Source organism: Drosophila obscura, unplaced genomic scaffold (genome assembly GCF_018151105.1).
Source record: "Drosophila obscura isolate BZ-5 IFL unplaced genomic scaffold, ASM1815110v1 contig_150, whole genome shotgun sequence".
Classification (NCBI taxonomy): Eukaryota; Metazoa; Arthropoda; class Insecta; order Diptera; family Drosophilidae; genus Drosophila; species Drosophila obscura.
Window position 1 is genome coordinate 11,864,067 of NW_024542736.1, and position 17,776 is coordinate 11,881,842.

The 17,776-nt window shown below is 42.4% G+C and overlaps 2 protein-coding genes across 10 annotated transcripts in view; both read right to left on the minus strand.

Moving 5' to 3' along the window:
- LOC111066469 (serine/threonine-protein kinase par-1) overlaps positions 1-14,886 on the minus strand; it is a 51,460-nt gene extending 36,574 nt beyond the window's left edge. For 3 of the 9 annotated variants that reach the window (XM_041591629.1, XM_041591628.1, XM_041591626.1), the window contains exon 1: positions 14,273-14,875. The gene's annotated coding sequence lies outside the window, so the exon portion shown is untranslated. Of the gene's footprint in view, positions 1-14,272 lie in introns of all 9 variants that reach the window. The other 6 variants (XM_041591625.1, XM_041591624.1, XM_022355115.2 and 3 more) reach the window with 5 other exon arrangements.
- Positions 14,887-15,132: 246 nt separating this feature from the next.
- Positions 15,133-16,835, minus strand: LOC111066471 (ruvB-like helicase 1). The gene is made up of 3 exons (XM_022355131.2): positions 15,879-16,835; positions 15,616-15,814; positions 15,133-15,559 (listed from the first exon to the last, which is right to left on the minus strand). The coding sequence occupies exons 1-3, from the start codon at positions 16,693-16,695 to the stop codon at positions 15,205-15,207; spliced, it is 1,371 nt and encodes a 456-aa protein (XP_022210823.1). The 5' UTR covers positions 16,696-16,835; the 3' UTR covers positions 15,133-15,204.
- Positions 16,836-17,776: the final 941 nt, after the last annotated feature.

Sequence of the window (17,776 nt, forward strand, 5' to 3'; positions counted from 1 at the left end):
ATTGTTTTATGTTCAAATTGGATTAAAATTGTGAATGCAGTATGTTCTAAAGTATGGCCAACAAATGTGGACTATCATCAGCAAAATAAGACATTTACCATGAGCCAAATACTTTTTTACAATTTAATTTTCAACGCACGCGGGGGTTCGATGCCCATCCTCGTTGTTTTGTATTTATTTTAAATGAAAATTCATTGTAATTGTATTTGCGAAATTGGATAACAAACAATGGGCCGTGAAATGAAACATGCTTCCGCTGCTCTGTTTGCTGAAAGCGTTTTTTTTTTTGTTGCAACGTGTTTAATTTTATATACACATAACTTTAGGCAATTTAACAATGATTCATTATTAATTCTGGGCGAAGCGTTGAGTTGTGGTATTTAAATGCATTTGGTAATCTTTGGGCTGTTGTCAGTCGATAGTTGATTTTAGCATTTTTGTACAACGTTTAAAAGGTGGAATAATTTATTTCAGGCTACTTTTACATCATCCGTGAGCGTTGTATATTGTTACATGGTTACAAGAGCAACTCTATTGTATTGTACCATATTATTTATATTTACAGCTAAGCTACGCTGTGAGAGACGCTGTGTGTGCTTCTTGCTATAGTAATATGCACCATCCACCATATAAAATGCACTTTAAACCACACACACAATCTCTGTTCAGTTAATGGCTCTGCTGGGTCGGTCAGTGGTTATGGAGTTATGGATGCGGTTATATCGCTTCCTTACTGGGTGAAGTTATTAATGCACTTAACAGAATGCGTTTTCATAAATTTAATATGCATATACAACCCAATATTAATTGACCACCCCCCGAAAGTGTGGTGTGGCGAAAAACAAACATCTGTGGGCAGTGGTCCAGTAAATTATATTCACACACATTTTTTAAAGATACACAACATATGCAATTACCACCTATGCAGTACAGCGCCCCCCCTGCCCCCCACAACTTTTATGCTGCAGGGTTTGTTTTTTCCATGAAAGAAGTTAATTTTCCATTAATTCAGTTAGTGAGGGGATTATGAATGAGAAACGGTTCTCTTTGATGGTGGGGGAAATTGTAAGAAACCATTTTAATGCGGGCTTACAAAGTTTCCATTCACGTGGGATGCTCATTAAGCCCAAAGATATACATTACATACATATTTACATATCCGTGGCACGCTGGAACACTGATGCATGACTGCCGGTTCGCGTGTCTCGTGTGTGCCCATTAAAACCTCACAAGTAGAGGAAGCAGGAAGCTACAATTATAAATCCCCAATAGACAAAATAATATCGATTTGAGTTATTGACGTTTACAATAAATTTAACGCATTTATGTAGAAAAAATACTCGGCACTTAAATATCGATGTGCGTCAATGTGTTCTGTGTGCGTGTATACAAATTTTGTATTTCTTAAATGGTACTTAAAGTAAAAGTAAAACTTATACTTAAGGTATAACACCACAGTTCTACATATTTAATTCCATGTAGCACATGGAAGCTACACCGCATCTTCGCTCGTTCGAAACGAATGTGTTCTTTCACCTATGAGGAATTTTGTACTGTGACGAATGTTCCCCAGGGAAACAGGACTGAATATAAATAAGAAAGATTTATATTTAATGTTATTTTATTTCATAATTTTTAATTCGAAGCGACAACAAAATCCACTGCATCTTCCAAAGATAATAAGTATAACATAAATAACATTTCTAGATAGCTTAATAATTTCGAATAGGAAGCGGAAAAGCTAAACAAAATGTAATGAAACTCGAATAAAAGTTGCAGTACACAAAAATATATTCTCTGTGCATGTTTAATTTTGTAGGGAATTCGAATAGATACATATGCCAGTGAAGATTATAAATATTATTGTGAAATTTATTTGCTGGTAAATTGCCACTTCGCTCGAGCAATAACAACAATCGACTTCTGTTTGCCCGCAAACTACCAGTAAATCCTCGCGGAAAAACCATCCAATTTTGAAATCTTTCAATCTATCAATTCGAAATGACAAAGCGGCAAAATATTGCATGTCAATGTCACTCCCCCGAGGCAACCCCACCCCATCTGGCGGGGCGTCTCTTTTCAACTGTTTCGGCAATCAGAATCCATCCATTGATGGCCTGAATTTTTCAGCAAACATTCCACCAGAACAATAGTTACGCTTCACAAAAATAGAGAGAAACCGCCTCTCGCACTCTTTTAGGGGATTCGCATTTCCATGGAGGGTGGTGGTAGGAGGGGGCAGAAACAGGATGTGGGGTATCTAAATAAATGGCCAAATATTTCCAAATGAAAATATGTTAATTACCCAAACGAAGGCCAGATTGTTTCTGTCTTATAACCTCCGCCCCCACCAACCAACCGGAATTCTGTGTCAAATCAAAGCGAAAAGACAATATCATAAAACTATTTCAACAGCCATAATAATAATAAAAACAACAACTGAATGTGCGCCTTGGCAGAAGCTAGAAACTGAATCGATGGGGTTACCCCTGCAGCTACAAAGCAGGGGCATGTAGGTGCTTGTCTGGGTGTGTGTGTGTGTGTGTTTTGGGTGGAAAACGAAAGGGGGGGCCAGAGACCACACAAACAGCAAGCAATTTTCATATTTTTGGCGCAACGAAACGCAGGAAACGGGAAACAGAGTGCAAAGCGGGATAGGAAGAAGAGACAGAAAATGAAAAGGGAGATAGAAAGAAGAGACAGAATGAAATAAATGGAATGCATGGAAAGAGTAAGCCACAAACACAGAGAGAGAGAACAAAAGACAGAGTAGAAGCCATTGCCCAGAGGCGGAAGAGAGTGGCAGAATGGTTACCAGGGGGAGTTAGCGAGAACAAAGAGCAAACTTTTGTCGCCAGACAACATTATTCGACAGCTTTTGCATGCCCGCCCTTGTGCACCCCTTTTGGTCGGTGGGAATGCATCAAAAGAAGTCGCACACTGCAAGTCCTCTAAAGTACTCGAGTATCTGTTTGTCCAGCTACAGATTTCCACTTTGTTGACTGTTGAAGCAAATCCAGATGCCAGATTATTTGCCTCTTATTCCCCCGTAGTCTCCCTTTGAATCAGCTGCTGGTATTCCAGCAGAATTGCTCTAAAAGTGTCTGTTCGCTTATGGGAAATTTGTACAGACTCGGTTTTCAATTCTTTTACTTAGTTTTTCCAGCTGTCATCCATTTTGAATACTTATTTTCACTTTACGTATTTTTGTTATATTTTTAAAAACGAGAAATGTCGCTACAAAGGAGGTGACAGACAGAGCAGCATCATCGACAGCAGCAGCCAAGAGCAGCTGTGAGCATCATGTCGCCGCCTCATTGACGTTATAATCAAAAATCGTATGACGTTCTAGTTTCTATTTGGCCAAAGCGTTCAGCCAAGAGTTCTTGAGAGGCAGCAGATGGGGATATGGGATGTGGGATGCGGAGACACATACAAAGATGTGTGTCCAAAGCCAAGCAACCCGACAACCCGACAGCCAGCCAGCCATCAATGTAGGTCAGTCCGAAAATAAATTGAAGAAACGAATTCAAGTAAATAGTATGAAATAAACAGGAAAAGTATACGGGATACGTGAGAATTGATGGACTGTTTACATACCCTACAGAGTGGCAGATTGAAATGTATACCGAGGAACGTTGCTGCGAATTGACGTGCACATGTACATAAAATATACCGAAATTGGTATTAATATTAATGCGAATCAAGAAAGAGATTTGACCTTTTTTTATATTTTGAAAAATATTAATTATTAAAATTTAATAATAATAAATGAACTTAATTCATCATACCACAATTTATGAATTAAATAATCACAAAAATTTATTTTTTTAAAGGGAGATTTATTTGCTAATTTTTTTGGTAACTTGTTGTGCCAGGAAGTAGTTATACCATAGTTATACCAATATATACATATATGTATGCTTTTACGTCTTTAAGATCGATGGTATGCCTTCGCCTAATATACCCCAAGGCAAGTACATACCTACACATACAGGGTAGCGAAAGCCACTGTCATCGCTGAGTAAAACTCATTGACGAAAGCCTCAAGCCGTGGTCCTCCTCCTTGTCGGAGTCTTCGTCTTCGCTTTCGTCGTTGCCATCAGCGCCTTTTTGGTCGTTGAGGAAAAATTGCAGACCCTCTTGCACGAAGAAGAAAGTAAGGGCCTTGGGCGAAAGAAAGGGCTTGGGCTGGGGTAAAAGTTTTATTGCCAGGGCGTGTATACGCCGGTGGGCGTGACTGGCAATGCAGCAAATGGATTAAGAGACGCCACTAGATGCAGCTGCAGCAGCAGCAGCAGAACCAAAAGAAGTGCCAAAAAGAAGCAGACCAGACCAGAGACCAGAAGCAGTGGCAACACTCAGGCGACAAATGCGTAAGCCTTGAATTGCTTTTCCTTTCGGGCACACAATTCTTAGATGGAATATCTCCTCAAAAAAAGGACCGAGCAGCAGAGCGAGAGAGAGAGAGAGAGAGATCTGCTCTATAAACAAGTGTTGATAGCAGATTTTGAGCACGCCCCAAGCTAAAGCCAAAGCAAAGCAAATCAACTGTTGAAAAGCAGCTTGCTTAAATGGGATTACACCAAATTTTGTGGTTTCCATGGGAGACTCCCTATCCCCGGCCAGCCCCCCTTGCTTGTATGGCTACATTGGGGCAGGGCTGTGGGCCGGCTGCACTTTGAGCACTTTTCAATGGGGCGCATTGATACTCGGTAGTTGAATTTGTCGAGCAACTTCTTGCAGCTGCTGTTGAGCTGATTGCGCGATTTGTTTGTTGGTTTTCTGTTTGTTGCATTGCAATAAGTTTTTGCGCTATACTTGCCCCCTTTTCCACAAATGGTGCCCAATTAGGTTTGCTTAAGGCACTTCCGAATGCGTAATATTATTAGCACCCCTCTGGTTCTCCTCTCTTTAGTTTTGTGTCTGATTTTGACTTAATTAATTTTATAGCGGCTGCAAGCTTCCTGAGCCAGGGTGGTCCTGCGGCTGTTCGCAACCACAGCACGGATCATATAATTAATCAAAGCCTTCTGCTGATAGTTGTGTCGGTTGCGGGTAAGCGTTTGCTGCCGCGGTAATCACGCTCCACAGGATTATACATGCAGCATTAATTTGAGAGCTCCTCTCTGAGGCTCCGCTAATTGATAAGCTTCACAATGGATACAGCGTGCACTCAGGAGAGTGTAGTGCAGAAAAAAAGAGTCAAGGAGGTGGACTGCACTTATCTTTAGCTGACCGAGTGGTTTCCCCAGCTGTAATTTAAAGTTCTTCGTTTAATATTGGCGCGGGATGAAATAATAAAGCTACAAATTTTATCTATACTACGTGGATAATATTTGGTGTATTTCATGGCTACCCTTTTTATGCCACAAGTACATTCCACTAGCAAATTCATGTATCTCTTTGATATTTTATTGAAAAAAAAATACTTGCGTCTCTCGTTGATAATTCTCATTAATTTTTTTGGTTAGAATTTATTTGCAATCCATTTCCAATTTTTTTAATTTTTTGTGCAGATAAAGTACTTTAATATATATTATCTATTATTTGATAAGTGTTACCCATGCTAAAATAGTTTACATCAACAAAGCTGCTCAGTGAAAATAAATAACATAAATAACATACTCTAAACTCTCACATTTAAGTTAAGTGGAAACGTTTTACATACACTTGGCACAAGATGTCATCTTCAACCATCTCTAGTTTCAATTTCTAGCCAGGAATCAAGTGAGTATAGCGACAAGAGTCAAAGAAGAGCGTGAGAGAGGGGGGTGGTTGCTCTATAGAGCAGCTTAGATTTCAAGAAGCCTCAAATGGTTTCAATTAGCTAAAGTTTCTTGTACGGTACGGCCGCTATTTTTCAAAAGACTCCTAAGAGACGACAATAATTATCTTTGAAAACTGTTGGTATTTCTTGTTATAAAATGGTCTTTACAAACATACTTACATACATACATACATATTTTTTATGTAAATTATGTAAATTAAATTTACATCCAAAATAATCCAATTATTGGGTATCTTAGAGCTGACATATTTTCAGTGGACCTTTCCGTTCATTTCCGTACATTTCCACGATAATAGTTTATGTTTTTGGTTAAAAACAAAACCGCCTCACCATTTATCAACGAAATAGCATTACAGCCACGCCCACAGTAACTGCCCCTGCCTTGCGACCGTCCCTCCCCTAGAGCTCACGCAAACTTCCGGCTCAAAAGTGACGGCCCCGCCGCCAAAACAAAACAAATGCAATTTTGGTGCAACAACAAACACGCGACGACTACCACTGCCATCGGACATTTTGGGTAGGGTTTTTGTGGCACTTAATCAGTGCTAAACACTGCCACGCCCACGGGAGAAACGGGAATCGCCCCAAAAGCCAAAAAAATTGTGTCTGGGGCATGGTGGCCCCACGCCCCAATGGTATGGCGTGCGCCATATGGATGCCAGAACTATCCTTGACCTTATTATTCTGTTTCTTGGTTTTTTTTCCCCTTGTCGTGCACAGAAAGTGTGGCAGACATGGGAATGGGGCAGGAATGGAGGGGCAAGGATGGAGGAGCACTGCACTGAAATGTCATTAACGCCAGCAGCGTGATATTACAGGTGAGCGAGCCAGAGAGAGGGAGAGAGACGAGTCGTGGGCGTAGGCGTAGGCATCGACATGGGCATGGGCGAGCTTGCTGCCACGTTGAAACGTTTGGATTTAGTGGCATATTTCGCTTGAAATGAGGCAGAGACAGAGGCAGCGGCAGAGGCAGCGGCAACATCAGTCAGCGGGCGACATCTAAATGTCGCCTAAATGTGCGCTGGGGCTAGGGTTGGGGTTGCCAGCACTGGCTCAGCCTTGACCGATATTTGAGCGCTAAACACAAACACAAAGACTGCTTGCTTGCAACCGCAGCGGCAGCAGTAGAGACAAAAAAGTACCTAAAAACGAAGAAAAATGGGAAACGAGTTCTATGATACCCTGGAGGAATAGGCAAGCCAATAATAATAATAATAATAAATATTGTAATGTTTTTGTGGCTTAGGAAACGCAGCTAAATATATTCATTTTATTCAGTTATGAGAAAGATATTTGTCCATCAGCCCACGAAAAAAGCCGCTCAAGATTTCGTTCTCGTTACCTGCACTTTACCGGTAATCCCACTCGCTTCATTCAGTGCACTCATACATAAATATTTAATGCTTACACAGACACATACAGAGACGCATAAAGCGTTTGAACAAATGGCATCAAATTGATTTTGCCGCGCTAAAGCATTTTAGGATTCCCAGCGACAGAGCTGCTGCAGTTGCTGAGTTCTGCCTGCTTTCCCCAAAGAACCGCAAGGCAATGCCAAAAGTCTGCAGCTGCATCTACATACATATGTATGTGTGTGTGTGTGAGCTTTGCATATTTGCCACACTCATCAGCAGGCAGGCACCGTAATGGAGGAAGAGAGAGAGGAGAGTAGAGTAGAGAAGAACTTTCCCGTCCTTCAAACATTTTGCTCTTTTTATACCCTTTTTAAAGGGAGTGCTGTAGTTTTTAGCATTTATTTATTAATACTCGATCTTGATCTTATCATCGCTTTTTCTCATGGGAAGTTCCCTCAGCATACATATATTAAAACCACCAAGATCAATACGAATATTTTATAAAATCTTACTAGCTGTCATAGAAAAATATCACGGTAGAACTTTTTATAGAAATGAATTTACCTAAAATTTGTAAATTAAATTTTAATAAGGTCCGTCTATCATGTAGCCTACCAATAGGAATGGTCGATTTTCAAGGGTATTTAAAATCATCATTGCCATTTCTTTCCGGTTTTCTGTGACTTATTTTATTTGCATTTGTGTATACACCGCCCAATGGCAACCCCACCATATAACCCACATATATTTATATATATTTTTACATATATTGGTTGTGTGTGTGTGTATGTATTTTCGTTTATGTGGCACATATGTACATACATATATGTTCGCATCTTTTTTTTTTTGATGAGTGTGCATGGCAAAGTGGCTGCATTTTTGCCCAGATTTAAAATGATTGCATATGATGGGGCGCCAGTGATGTGTGGGTTGTGGCGGCAACCCTGGCTGCGGAAATAGTTTTTTTTTGTTTTTTTTCTGAACTGGACGTTGCACATTTTGGCGCCGCTGTTCTTTCACCTGCTCTTCTCTAACCCTCCCATACTGGTCAAGCTCCATGAGGCATTTGGGGAAGGGGAAAATTTACGCAAATTGTTGCCTCCTGTTATTCGTTGAGCTCCGAAACGAAATGGATTAATGGATGAGTGCACACAAACTAACCAAAGTCACATGCTGTACGGTGGGAAAAAGTAATGACATAAATAAACCGGTAAGAATGTTAAAGCTCAATCAATTTCGTTTAAATTGGACAGAGGAGAGAATTTCCATTTGTATTTACTCGTAAATATTTGCTTTCTTTTTTTCACTTTGGGTTGTTCATTAAGGAGCTTTGTTATTCAGCCTTTTCCTTTCTCTTTGAATTCGAGCTTAGCATTTGCTTTGGTTTACCACAAGATCTGCCTCAAGATAGGTTAAGAGTGAACCTTAAGCTTTGCTCTCTTTGTTATGCTATACTTTCTGTCGCTTCTTGACTGCCTGCTTTCCTCTGAACTCATTTTTAGTTGAGTTAGTTAGAGAGAGTGCTGCACTCCTCTATTTTCAATCGATTTCAATTAGTAAATTCTTTTCGGTACCAGCAAGGACCTGCCTTTTAACAATACCCCCTTTCCGGGAATTGCATTGCATTGCAAATTTCCAACTCGTAAATTTTCTCTAATCCTTCTCCTTTGTCAAGGGGGGCAAAAAACCATTTGAAGAATTCACAATAAATACTTCTAAACGCTTCACTTGAGAGCCAAAGCGATTTCTTTCTTTCTTAGTGCCAGTGCCAGTTCCTGACCCAATCCCCCGTCCGACTTAATAATGCGCATAAAAATGCATTCCAGGCATCCTATCCGTGTCCTGCTGCGGTTCATGTCCAGCTTAAGCTAGGAAGATGCCTTAAAAAATGTATACAAGCAAGAAGGAGAGGAGCGGGGGGGAGGGCGAAATTCCATTCCAGGCAGCTCCTTGAACTTTATGGCCAGGATAAAAGCAACAAAGGACATGAGGGCAACAAAAGCATGTCGATGCCTGACTGCACATCCCTCTCAGCTCTCACATATGCACACTGATGCACACCAACAACTCATCTCAGCGACTTCTACTTCGCTGCTTGACTGACAACAGACTCCGAGAAAATGCATCAAAGACAGGAGAGAGTGGAGAGTGGGCTACCCTAAACTCCAGATACTCTTTCAAATGCAATGGTACACACTCGTATGAGGTCCCTAGTGCCTACGTTTCTGCAGGCTAACTTCTGATCGAAACCAGAACACCCCAAATAACGCGAAGGGTATATAAAAGAGTAAAGCACAGTTTCTGAGCATTGCAGCAAATCCATGTGTGTGCGTGTGTGTCTGTATGCGGATTTCATTAAGCCCCCAAGCAGCGGGTGAGCTGAGGCGAAGCTGTGGCTGAGACGGGTGCAGCCACTCAAGTCTCCCAGCAGGCGCCTCAACGAGCTAACAAAGTGCAGGTGGAAGATCCTCCAGAGAGCGTCGTCAAACGAAACCAAGACAGAGAGAAACAGAGAGAGAGCAAGATGGGAGAGATTGGTACAGCTGGGACAGCTCTCAAGAGTGTTTGTTTCTAAGGTATTATTTGGGTGGGAGTGGCAGTGGCATAGCAATAGTACATGTAGTGGTTTGCTCCTGCAATATTTAAATAAAATATTTCCCCAAGTAACATTTATCTGAGGCGTAACTGGGTCATCCATCCTGGTCCTCTCCGCCCCCTCCTTTAACATGCACTCAAAAATGCAATTTATTTGAAGGATGCCAAAAAGAGGGGAAACGAGAGAGGAGATAGGAAGCTTTTATCACACTAAAAAACGCTGACGTCGGTGTAAACACAATTCTCTTTAGACAAATCAAATTAAAATCAATTAAAATTAACAAGCAAGCAGCAGGCAGAAACAGGCGACCCCACATCGCACCTCACCCTAACCCACCCCACTGCGAAACCACCGCCACCGCCACCCCACCCCATAGCAACCCACCTAACCGCAACAAAAATGAAAGCAGCAAAGTCAACGTCTGCGTCGACAGCGCTGCGACATGCCAAGAACATGAATCATGCAATTTTTGGGCACTTCTTCTTGCTCTTCTTCGTGTTTGTTGCTGCGGTTCTTCTTCGCTTCGCTTCGTTGTTGTTGTTGTTGTTGTTGCTTCAGCGGTAAAGGTGCGGCAATAAGTAAATTGAGACGTAGTGGAAATTCGTTGATAAGCGCAGACTTTAAGGCAACCAAAGCCAAAGGCCCCCCCTCGTTACCTGCCGAGAGTGGAGTGACACAGCCAAGAAAAAAAAACAAGGTATGCGAGAGGGAAAGAGATTGTGAGAGTTCAGGTGAAGCACTCAATTGTTTGCAAATATTTACAGGCACGTTATCGGCACGTACATTTATGAGTATATGCATAAGGAGATATGCACACATACTCACACAAGCTAGTCAAGCCCAAGTCAAGTACCGTATTGGTGCTTATTGATCGCCTACAGTGGTCGCTCAGAAGTTAAAGCAAAGGTTTTGGCAATGATGTACATATATATAAATATACATATATATTTTATGAAAAAAACTAGTTCTTAGTTGTAATTCTGAACATTCACAAAGTTAAACTTACAAAACTTAATTGAATTTTTTACTTTTTGTTAGTAAATGTCTTCTGTATATAATTTGTTGAGAAACCCTGATATGCGAATGACCACTGTATAGGCTTTTGGTGTGGTGAGAGTGAGAAACGATGAGACTGAGAGGGAGGGCGGCAGTTGACTCACCGCAGCGGTTATAACGGGCCCACTCACTCATTTATCGCTGCCCAAGTCAGCAGAAGTCTCGCCCACACACAGCTATCCCATACGCTTAAGCACACATGGACAGGGAAAGGTGTCGATCGAACGATTCTCTCTGGCTAATGGCTAATGGCTGAAATGAGAAATTAATTAAGAACGTGTTGCATGCTTGGCCAATCGTTGGGCGCCATCTAGCGGCCCCAGCTCAAGCGTAACCGTTGGTCTAGCCAAAAAAAAAAACAAAAATTAAAATCAGCAACAACAAATGAAATACTTTTCGGACACACTCAATTTTCGCTACTCTGCTCTGTATCTGTCATTCACCTCCATACCAGCCCATCCCCATCCCTCCTCTCTCACAGACATGCAGCTGAAGGCAAGTTGAAAATTGTGTTAGAAACATTTTCTATTGCAAGTTTTTCTTGTGTTGTTTTTCAATTTCTCTTTTTTTTGGCACAAGGTTAGCAACAAAGAAGGAGCAAGACGGGAAGAAGCAGCCACAGAAGCAAAAGCAGAAATGGCAAAGTTTATGCTGTCGGCACTCTGCTGCTAATGTTTCTGTTGCTGTTTCTGTTTCTGTGGCTCACATTGTTGTGGTGTGGCCCAAAGTGCAATGAAATGAATACGAAAGATTGAAATTGCACGCTGTGCGGAGCATAACAAAGTTTCCCATTTACTGCTGCCAACTGAAACATAAGTACTGTCCAAACGAGACTGCAGTAGCATCGCCGTTGGAGAGCATTTGACCAATGTTGGGTCTCATAGAAGCCTCGACCAAGGTTAAAAGTGGAGCATGAGTAAAATTTCCATTTCTATTATCTACGATATTCGATGTACAAATACGACGAAATACTCAAGAACTGCCTTTAGATAGCACTGCCTCGTTCAAACGGTGCTTAATAAAGAAGAGAAGAAACGTCACAAAGCATCAGAGCAGAAGAGAGAGAGATGGAGAAGTAGAGAATGAGTTCCCAAGACTGAGACGCGCTCAGCTGAGCACATGACGCTTTTAAAGCGCGACTTGAACGACGTAGGCGACTTTGACAGCCAGCTTCTCTATGGCTGAGACTCTGCTGCTGCTGCTGCTCACGTCATAGTTGGTGGTACAGCTCTTTCACATATATATGTACATACACACATGGACCGAATTTTGTGTCTTGGTGTTTGTGTGGATGTCTTTGCAATGCTCTGACTAAACAAATTTTTGTGTGGTCCCCGCTACTGCTGGCGATGGCTTTGTGTGGGTGGCGCTTACAAGGCTGACTTGCTGCTGCTGCACATTCACAATGGACGTTCGCCGCAAAGGCAGCGGCAGAACGCAGCTGTTGCTTTTGTTTAGGCCAACAAATGTTTTTTAGAATTGCTCACCGCTCGCTCGCCGCCCCATCATGTGGGCGTTGCAGCTCCAATTGAAAAGAAACCCGCACCGCTCAGGGAACAACCTTCCGAAGGGCAAACAATTACGACAAAGCATAACGCAAAAAGCAGAAACAAATTCAGAAAATACAACAAAAAACTGTATCTTTGCGTTCCGACCATTTTGATACCCTTTTCAGTTGACTTTTTCCAAAAAAAGTTGCTTCATATGTATGATTTGCTGATATAATCTGGGCGCTTTCCACTTATGAAAATAACTAATGGCATGTACATATATGTATGTATATTTATATGTATACAGCGTACAAAGTTCCTTCATCTGTGTGTAGTCTTAATCATGACATCCTCTGCTAGGGTATATTAGAAAAAGCTTTTCAGAAATGCAAAGTGCCGACGCAGCAAAGGCAGACAATAAATAACTACGAGAGCGTCGGCTGTGACGTTAAGTAGCTTAGTGTAAGGCAGAAAGAAACAGCAACAACTACAACTAAATATTACCGCGCTGTTGACTTCTCGAAACTAATTGCAGGCAAATGGACAAGCATAAATTCGTCTTATTGCCCAGACCCAGACCCCGGCGCTGGCACAAGTCGTGCCAAAAAAAAAAAAGTATCCACAGAAATACAACAACAAGCGAGTGTAGCCGAAGCTTAAGGTACCCTGCATCTGGTATTACACACCATTATATATTGACATTCATACGATTTGCAGTGACTATTTACACTTGAAACTGAAAATCACCTAAGTGCATAAGTTTGCAGAAGTTCAGAGACCGGAAGCTTTAGGATACTTTATCTTGCCAGGGTATAACAGCAGCGGTCCGGTATGCGGTGAAATGTGCCTACGTTGTTGTTGTTGTTGTTGCCGTGCAAATGTACAAACACATAACATAATTGTTGTTGTCGTTCATTAACGTCAACACTGGCCACGCTCAAGTCGTTTGTATGCATGTGGCTTTCTATATGTATTGGCCGTTTTGGTTTGGTCAAAATAATTTTGGTATAATGAAATGAAATGAACGGGAAGCAGAATGTAGTCTGTTGCATACGACATGCGAATACTCTTCAAGAATCATAATCGAAACTCCGATGAGATATTCGAGATTAAGCAGTACATAATCTGATCGAAACTTAAAAAAGAAAGGGTAACAAGTAAAGATCAAATGTGGTCACACTAAATAACTAACTAAATAAATGTTCTCAAAAGAGAAGAAAAAGTTAAGGGAACCTTGAAATCGTTAGTGTTCGCAGAGAGCGAAAAATAAGATCTCGTGGGCGATAAAATGTCTGTTTTATGCTTTTTTGGCCAACAAATTTTCGCCTTTAAAAAATTTCCACATAAAAACCGCTTTTGTATGGTTGATGGAGAAGCGCAGCTGCAGCTGCTGTTGGCTGCCCTGTCTGAGCAAGCGGGAGTTCATCGTGCCATCTTTCATCTCGCTTTTTTTTTTTTTGTGGAATTTCATAGTTGATTTATAACCACATGTGTGGAAGCGGGATGGAGTCATTAATCAGTGGGATTCAGAGTCGCGCAACTGGTTACGCACAAAAATAAAAATCAGAAATTAATTTCAATAATCCCATTCATAAACAAAACAAACAAGAACACAAAGCACAAAGAAGAACGCCAAGTAAAAGCAGGGAGCGCAACTATCTAGGAATCCCAATAAGAATGAAAAGCGATCGACCAGAAGCCCGGCGGCTGTTTACTTTCGCTTTTTCTTTTGCAGAGTAGAGCCACAACAACAATGGGCTGGTGCGCCGAAGAAACACCGAAATTATGTAATCTCTCCCCTTCCCGCACCATTCGCTGTCTTGATACTTAAATAATAATAACAGTTAATGCCAAAAAAGTGTAACAAGCACCCACGCACACACACACACACGGGCATTGCTACCGCTAATTTGCCGTCTGCTTGGGGAGGTGCGGCCTCCACACACATACACACACGCACACCCACAATTATTCACGCACTTACCTTCTGTTCTCTTTGTTGTGTTGGTGGCTGGCTGGCTGGCTGGCTTTTTGCTTACTACGTTTGTTCTCTCTCTCGCTCGCTCTCTCTCTCTCTCTGTCTGTCTGTCTGTGGGTGTTTCGTTCTAGCTGCCGCCGATTCTGTGTTGCTTCTGTTCATTCATCCAAAGGCCGCCTGCAAATGTTTCCATTTTACAAAGATCCTGCCATTGCAAAGGCTTTTCCAGGCACCAAAACACAATCCGGCTTTTCGATTCCACACAAATATTAATTATTGCCCACGCACACATGTAATAACTATAACGGTATGTTACACTTTATTATGATTTCACATTACGCATGTGTGTGTGTGTGTATGTGTCCGTCCGCGTGTGTGGGAGGATAAACACACAGTCAAAACAATCAGGCGGTCAGCACAAGTACGCGGCGCAACGCACCAAAAAACGTTAATGCAACCGGCGTAGCGAATGTTAGGGACACGACACGAGGCACCTATGTATATAAGCACACACCTACGCGACGAGGAGAGCTTTCATCGGCTTGCAAGCGCTCCAACGACCCAACCACGTCGAAAATTGGAAAAAAATTACAGAGGCTCCAACATTATGGGGACACTTTTGTGTTCCACGGTACAATTTTCAAAAGGTATGGTTTAACAGCGGCATGCGAGCGCAAGGTATAATCACAGTAGGTAGGGTTTAAAAGAGTGCACAATGTGACGTCTTTTGCTGGCATAAATATAATTAAATTAACATTTAAGAGCTAATTCAAAATAAAATAACTCATTATTTTGAACACAAAAAAGCCATTTGTAATTGCATCATGTACCCATCCCAGGTAATAAGCCGGCTAAAAGTCTCTCGATTAACATTTAAATTTAAGTTTTACTGTTAAATCCGTACATATGGAAATACAATTAGTGTGGATATGAGAAACTTACAACATAAACTTATTATTCTTCTCGGAAAGATGCTTCGATGAGCGCTTGGCATCGAGGAACAGCGAGTGCACGTCCTCAATGTCGTCCTTGGTGATCTGAGTGCGTCCATTAACCTTAGACATCTGATGGGCCGGCGTCAGCAGCTGGACGGCATAGCGCAGCGTCGAGCTGGTTCCAATCTCGCTGAGGCGTGCAAAGGCTGGGTCTTCCAGCTGCAGGCCCTCGGTCTGGGCGCGTAACTTGATGATCTGCTCCATGTCCGAGGTGGAGTAGAGCAGAGTGCGGATGATCAGCAAGCGATCGAGCAGATCCAAAGGAATGCCATGGGGCGAGACAATGTCGGTGGTGCCACTGCAGGGAAGGTTATTATCGTGGACAACCAATATGGGACAGAGCGGCACACTCACCGAATGACGCAGCGACCACGATTGGTGGCAAAGATCACAATGGGCGCAATCGGCGACTCCAGGGACTTGTGTAGATAGGTGAAAGTCTCCAGATCCAGCATGTGAATCTCATCGATGAACAGAACTCCAGGCACCAGCTCGGCAATGCCCTGATCGATGTATTTGTTGACCACCTTGTTGATCTCCATGCGCAATTTATCTGCATACAGAAAGCGAGGGATTACATTCATTTATGTACATCCAATCCATTACTCATTACTCACCTGTAATTTCGGTCTTCTTGGGCTTCATTAGCTGCCCCATCATCGAGAGCACGTCCTGGCCGCCCTGGGGACGGGCATTGGCCGTATCCAAATCGTGCAGGGTCACATCCTGTATGACCTCCTTCTTCTTGTGGACATCGCCCTTGGGCAGGGGCACATACTCCTCGGTCTCGAGGTCGAACTCTGTGGCAAAAGTGTCGCTGCGCCCCTGACGCTTCACGGCACCGCTATTGGCCTCAATGTAGATGACATCGCCCACCTCAACCTTCTCCTTCTGCAGGGCATCGAAGATGCTGGGGTCCAGCTTCAGCTGCTTGGTGCCCTTGGCAGTCTTGAGGCCAATCACTACGTTGCTGATGGTCTTGCCGTAGCCGCCCATTGGATTCTCCGTCTCCACGGGGGTCAGCTCCGTCACTTCGCCCTCGTAGACCTCCTTGGTCTCGCGAATGCGCAGACCAATGGAGCGGCGGAAGTTCTCCATGAGCACCTCCGTCTTCTTGATCTCATTGCTGAACACCTCGGAGCCAACCATCGGACAGAAGGGCACCTTGTTTCCCAGCTCCTGGGCTATGGCCAGGGCAATCGCAGTCTTTCCGGTGCCGGGTGGCCCGGCCAGGAGAAGAGCACGTCCGGCCATCTTCTTTGACTTGATCAGATCCACAACTATGCCAGCCGCCTCGCGGGCAGCCTTCTGGCCCACCAGGCCGGCGGCACTCTGCAAGGCCGTGCCGGCTTCATCCAGACCGAGGCCCTTCACGTGGCTGTGGGCGGCAATGCGCTGTGTGCGCACAGTGCTCTTTACTTCCTCGATTTTCATTTTGCTTTGTATATTCCGGCTCTGATAGTTGCTATTTTTCACCAGCACAATGTGATGTCAAGCGTGAATATTGATTAAACAACTCGAAAAACTAAAAATTGTTTCCAAGCACACTTTTTAATAGAGCTGGAAAAAACATCGATGTAACATCGATAGTATATGCTCCCAAAAATGTTCAGCATCGATGTTTTTTCTGCGAACAACTCAAAAAACAATTGTTTCGAAGCACACTTTTTAATAGAGGTGCCGCAAGGTGTGTGACGTATGACGTCACAAAATTCAGAGCTTTCAAGAAAAATGCCCACCTCACCACATAACTCACCATGCGGGATTTTGTGCTTTCGCGCAAACATTGTATATTTAGTCCATCGGGGCTAGGGTGAGGTCCTTACGAGGCCCTTAAAAAGAGTTTGGCCGTCTTAATACTGGGGCCATACCTTGCCATGACCCAGTCGAAAGAGATCACTCAAAACGCTCTCCGGACTCATTTCTGCGTTTAAATTGTGAGCCACTATCGATAGTATCGATATTTTGCTGTTTGTTTTTGTTTTTTTCAAAACATTCAACGCTGATATTCCTCGATTTTGATATTCCATTTAACATTACTAGATAGTTGGCCCTCTCAGCCCTAAACAAGTAATTTGATCCAATTCCTCAATAAATTTTGTTCAGGATTGGCTAGTTTTCAGAACTCTTTTTCATTGGATTTTTTACATAACAAGGTTCAAACAAAAACGGCCAAAGCATAAAACGTAAATGTTGACTAAATGTGACGTCAGTGTTGCTGGTCAACCAATATTCATCCATGCGTATGGCTTTTATATACCCTATTTCCGTTAATTGCTGTTAAATTTGTTGTTCCAAGCTCCACAGAAACATTAATAATGCATTTTTCTTAGATTGAGATGTTTTTTACCCATTAATGAATATGTTTTGTCTTTTATAAATACATTTATCCCGGTTCTGATACCTATTATTGGAACCCGTGAGCTGCAAAATTTCGTTAATATCTTTAAAACAGAGGCTGAGTAGTTTTTGCATTAATTAGAGCCCTAAATAACAAACAATATCTCAAGTCGAT

What these genes read in the sequence shown, in the direction of transcription:
- LOC111066471 (XM_022355131.2), bottom strand. Translation starts at nt 16,695, where the DNA reads ATGAAAATCGAGGAAGTAAAGAGCACTGTGCGCACACAGCGCATTGCC. An exon ending in CAAGAAGACCGAAATTACAG is followed by an intron (nt 15,815 to 15,878) that starts GTGAGTAATGAG and finishes TTCTGTATGCAG; the next exon opens with ATAAATTGCGCATGGAGATC. An exon ending in CGTGGTCGCTGCGTCATTCG is followed by an intron (nt 15,560 to 15,615) that starts GTGAGTGTGCCG and finishes CCTTCCCTGCAG; the next exon opens with TGGCACCACCGACATTGTCT.